Source organism: Piliocolobus tephrosceles, chromosome 15, assembly GCF_002776525.5.
Source record: "Piliocolobus tephrosceles isolate RC106 chromosome 15, ASM277652v3, whole genome shotgun sequence".
Lineage (NCBI taxonomy): Eukaryota > Metazoa > Chordata > Mammalia > Primates > Cercopithecidae > Piliocolobus > Piliocolobus tephrosceles.
Genome location: NC_045448.1, coordinates 69,582,950 through 69,587,853, shown reverse-complemented (window position 1 = coordinate 69,587,853; position 4,904 = coordinate 69,582,950). Strand labels below are relative to the sequence as shown.

Sequence of the window (4,904 nt, the reverse complement as noted above, 5' to 3'; positions counted from 1 at the left end):
TGTGTTATTTAGAATTAGTATACCTGATTTCAAAACAAATGGGTAATTTGGTTTTATTTAGAGAAAAATGTTTATTTTATCCTAATTAAAATTAGGTGAGAAAAATTTCTTCTCTTATGATGCCAGTATTTGAGCTTTTTGAGATTTTATGTCTCAGCAAGTGACCAATATTTGTAAATGTTTTTCTTTTTTTTTTTTTTTTTGAGATGGAGTCTCACTCTATCGCCCAGGCTGAAGTACAAGGGGGTGATCTCGGCTCACTACAAGCTCCGCCTCTGGGGTTCAGGCCATTCTCCTGCCTCAGCCTCCTGAGTCCCTGGGACTACAGGTACCCGCCACCATGCCTAGCTAATTTTTTTTTTTGTTTTGTATTTTTAGTTGAGACGGGGTTTCACTGTGTTAGCCAGGATGGTCTTGGTCTCCTGACCTCGTGATTCGCCCACCTCGGCCTCCCAAAGTGCTGGGATTACAGGCTTGAGCCACCACGCCCGGCCATAAATGTTTCACACATGCTTAAGAGGATATATATTCTGCAGTGTTCTACACATGTTCATTAACATAAGCTTGTTAATTGTGTTAAACATTTTTTATATCTGTAACTGCTTCATTTATAGCTTATTGAAAGATATATGTTAAAGTCTTCAACTAGGATAATGAAATTGTTAAAGTCTCCTCAATTCTTATAATTTTTTTATTATATATTTTGATAGGTATATATAATCTAGAATTTTTGTATATTCCTAGTGAATTTAATTTTTTATCCTGAAATAGGGGCTACACAATTCTTCTAAGAAACATGGGATTTACCAGTTCCCAAAAGTCAGGTACATGATGTTGTATCCAATTTATGAGTCACAGTTGTATTTCTTTCTCACTCACAGTAGGGAATTATCTAAGGCCATGACCTTTGATGAGGTTTTGATAAATTTTTACCTCTCACGGCTTCAGAATATTTTGGAAGTTCTACCGACCTCATAGTACACTTCATGTGAACAGTAACAAAATAGCATCAGTATGAGGAAAAATATAGCAGTTTCATTCCAATAAAAACTGGTAGATATTAACATTTTTCCAAATGGTGAGAATCAATGTCTTTAGTTTTATTTGTTAGGATTATTTGTGGCTATTTCACCTAAAGACTTGGGACTGGATTAGATATTCCCCTATGGCACTGGGGATTTGAAAAAGATGTATGGGAGCAACTTTTAAAAATTAACAGTTTTATATTGAAATACACAATATTTAGAGTCTCTATTTTCTCTGACACCTTTCACTCTCCTGGCCATCAGTGAATGGAAGTTGTGAACTTTGAGCCAAACAGGATCAAGGAAAATGGAATTGGGATTCAACATGAGTTATTACCTCTTGAACTGGAAAGACATGTAAACACGGGAGATGAGGCTGAAAATTGGGTTCAGCCATTCTCTGCCATGAGCACAAAAACGCCATCTGCAATATGCGAAAAAGAGGGAAGTAAAATTTAGAGAAGATGAGAGAAGAGGTAACACATGGCTTCAGGGAGAGAAGCAGACTTGGGTCTTGGTGTCAGCAGAGTTCCTGGTTGTATGTAGTCTTTCTGATAACCAGCTGCTTTTTTTGCTTTCAGATTTTTTGAAATATTCTTGTATCCTTGCAATAAACCACCCTTTCTGGCTTATGCGACTCTGAGTGAATTTCTGTCCTTGCTGATCTGAAACGTTACTGTGCACAACAACTATAGAGCAGCCTTCAGAGCAGTTGGAGAGTCTTGGAACCATTCCCAGGGTTGTGGTTAGTGGTGTCTGAAGCACCTGAAGGGGTTCTTTACAGGAGATAGGTCTTGAATATAGGCTAACAGTTGAGTCTAATGCACTTCAACAACTTGCCACCACCACGTGGCACTTTTGATCCTGTGCATTCCAAGTCATAAGAAATCGTAAGAAATGTGAGTATACACTGAATTCAGTGCTAAATGATTTTATTGAAACTTAAAGAAACTAAACATAACTAGTAGAGAAAACATTCAGAATGACATGGTAAAAACCATTAGAGTGCATATTTTTTTCTGCACAGCACATTCAGATGACTAAATCCATAGTGGCTTTAAAAAACTGTTTAGTACTCCACCTTTTCTCCACAGAAAGAAATGTTCACAATCCATAGTATATTGGTCGTGAAGCACTTTTCTGAGTAAAAAAGCAGGCTTGCCCCTAATAAAGAAAAAAGAAGAAGCCTATATTAATGTTTATTCAAGGACTCTTTTCTTGCAGGGGACTGGGGGAGTAGGGGTTTCCAAACTAGCTATGCATTAATGTCAAGGTTTATCTATCTGGTGTGATGAAATCAATCAATTCAGAGATCTGGAAAACTGCCGTTAAGTTAGGTCCCTAGGTAGACACTTTGTTTTTGTGCCGCTGTTCTTTGAATGTCCAGAAATTCAGTGATTGTCTGAGCTATAGAAAGTTAATAGATTCTATTAGCATTCTCTTTTCCTTTAGCCATTCATGTATTCTTTTGAATATGACTTGAGTCTACTCCTGATTCACACCTGAAAGGCAGCGTTCCGTAATATTTAAGAGCACAGAATCCAGAGCCAAAATGCTTGGAATTGACCCAGGCAAGGATTTTGTGACCTCTCTGTACCTCAGTTTCCTTATCCATAAAGTAGGATTAAAATAGAACCTATAAGATTGCTGTGAAGAACCAATTGAGTTAACACACTTAAAGCACATAGAACAGCAGCTGGCACAGAGCAAGCACTGAACAAATGTTGGCCTTGATGACCATCCCTGCATCACTGGTGCCCACTATGGAAACGCGTGAGGATAGTCTGACAATCCCACCAGCACTAACTTGGGGTGCACAGTAGGGATGCTACTCACCTTGCATCTCCTCAGCCATGTATGTTGGAATCCCACGACACATGTTTGCAATGTTCACTCCTAACTTGCTCAGGTCATCGACTTTGTTTGGGTTGACTGAGTATATCAGGCCCTTGGGAGGTGGTCCTCCTGGTCCCTTACCCTGAAGCTGAGTGTGGAAAAGACAGGTAGAAGGGAAGAATGGGAGAGAATGAATGCCAAGCCCAGTGGTTTGTTCACTTGAGGGGTATTCAAGGCCAACAGTGAGTATTGCTCAGCTAAATTTTTCCATAATCAAGATGAAGAAGGCTATTTCTAGCTTCTTCTGTGTATCTTAACATTTCTAAGTGTCCTAACAGATTTAGCTGGTTTGAAACCTCAGCTTCTCATAAAAACAGAAGTCTGAGGCTAAATTTATTCTGAAACTTGGACCTCATTTGATCATCATAGATTCCTTGGATTGGACTATGTAATAATCATCTTCTGAGAATGCAGTTTATTTATTTTCTCTACCTTGTCAACGAAAGGTACCCATTTATCAGTTATAGGAATATGAACTCAGGCAAACATGTTAAAGCATTATGGATCTCTTCTTTCCACTCACCTGGATTAGTATGGCCAGACAAAATATACAATACCCAGTTACATTTGAATTTCAGACAAACAATGGATCTTTTTTTATTATATCCCAAATATTGCATAGGATATATTATACTAAAAAGAACTGCTGCTTACCTAAAATTCAAACCTAACTGGATATCTTCTATTTGCATTTGCTAAATCTGATAACCCTAACCAACTCTTGCAGAAAAATGTCCTTCACAAAGTACTGAGGGCTCCTATTGGTGTGATCAGAGCTTCGCTCCTCTAACAGTCCAGGTTTCAAGTGCTTTGCTCAGCGGTTGTAGAGGTAGGTGTGAGCCACAGCATTTGATGTGGCAGAAGCTGCCTTCCCTCAGGCAATCACCAATAACTTCCCCCTTTGCGCTGCACACTACAACATACTGTAGTCAGGAGGGAATGACTGTGATCTTCTCGTTATTTACTGAAGGTTGTAAAACATCTCCCCTCACCAAAAATAAAAAGCCTTTTATTTTTACCTTCTTTTCCTTGACCAGTGCATCAAGGGATTGAATGGAGGGCAAGACCTCCTTGTTCATTTTGTGCACAATGCATATCTTCTTTTGAAAGAGTCTGGTTGCAGCAAAGCCCTGTTAAAGTAGATGGCAAATAGTGAGGCATGTATTCTCCAAGGAGCTTTTCTTATCAGAAGTCAGTTCCACCAGCAGAGAGAAATGGAACTCCAAGATCATGATGAGCTGGGATAAGAGCACTGGATGTGGCACTGCTTGGCAATCATATTTATTGCTGACATTTTAAGGACAGACTGCAATTCTGTGAGGACAGAGACTGAGCATCTAACTGGTTTGCTTTATTTTCAGGTTCTAGCATGATGAAAACCCCTCTATATATGTCTGTTTTACTGAAATAGACTTTAGAAGCTATCATGTTTTAGTCTCCATTGATTTTTTCACGGAGACAGGTAAGACAAAAATTATTTTTCCAATTGACCAGATAAAATGGAAACAATAAAGACTTTGCTATTTAAAAGTATTAAGTTCGTTAAATATATAGCTGATAATTGCAGAGTTGAGTCTCCTAACTAGTGCTAAGTGTTCCTTTCTTTGCTCCTCTCTTTCTTTGATTCTCTTTTTCTTTCCTTCTCTTTTTCTCTCCCTTTCTTTCCTTCTTTCCTTCTTTCTTTCTTTTTCTTTCTTTCTTTCTTTCTTTCTTTCTTTCTTTCTTTCTTTCTTTCTTTCTTTCTTTCTTTCTTTCTTTCTCTTTCTTTCTCCCTTTCTCTCTTTCTTTCTTCCTTCCTTCCTTCCTTCCTTCCTTTCTTTCTTTCTTTCTTTCTTTCTTTCTTTCTTTCTTTCTTTCTCTCTCTCTCCTTCTCTCCTTCCTTCCTTCCTTCCCTCCTCCTCCTTCTCCTCCTCCTCTTCTTCCTCCTCCTTCTTCTTTTCTTTCTTTCTTTCTTTCTTTCTTTCTTTCTTTCTTTCTTTCTTT

At 38.3% G+C, this 4,904-nt stretch overlaps 1 protein-coding gene across 1 annotated transcript in view; it reads right to left on the bottom strand.

The window, feature by feature from the left end:
- Window positions 1–1,936: 1,936 nt before the first annotated feature.
- GKN1 (gastrokine 1) overlaps window positions 1,937–4,904 on the bottom strand; it is a 6,676-nt gene continuing 3,708 nt past the window's right edge. The window contains exons 4-6 of the mRNA XM_023224017.2: window positions 3,941–4,051; window positions 2,862–3,009; window positions 1,937–2,189 (exon numbers count right to left, since the gene is read on the bottom strand). Coding sequence (XP_023079785.1) covers window positions 2,095–2,189; window positions 2,862–3,009; window positions 3,941–4,051 — 354 coding nt within the window. The 3' untranslated portion in view covers window positions 1,937–2,094. The remainder of the gene's footprint in view (window positions 2,190–2,861; window positions 3,010–3,940; window positions 4,052–4,904) is intronic.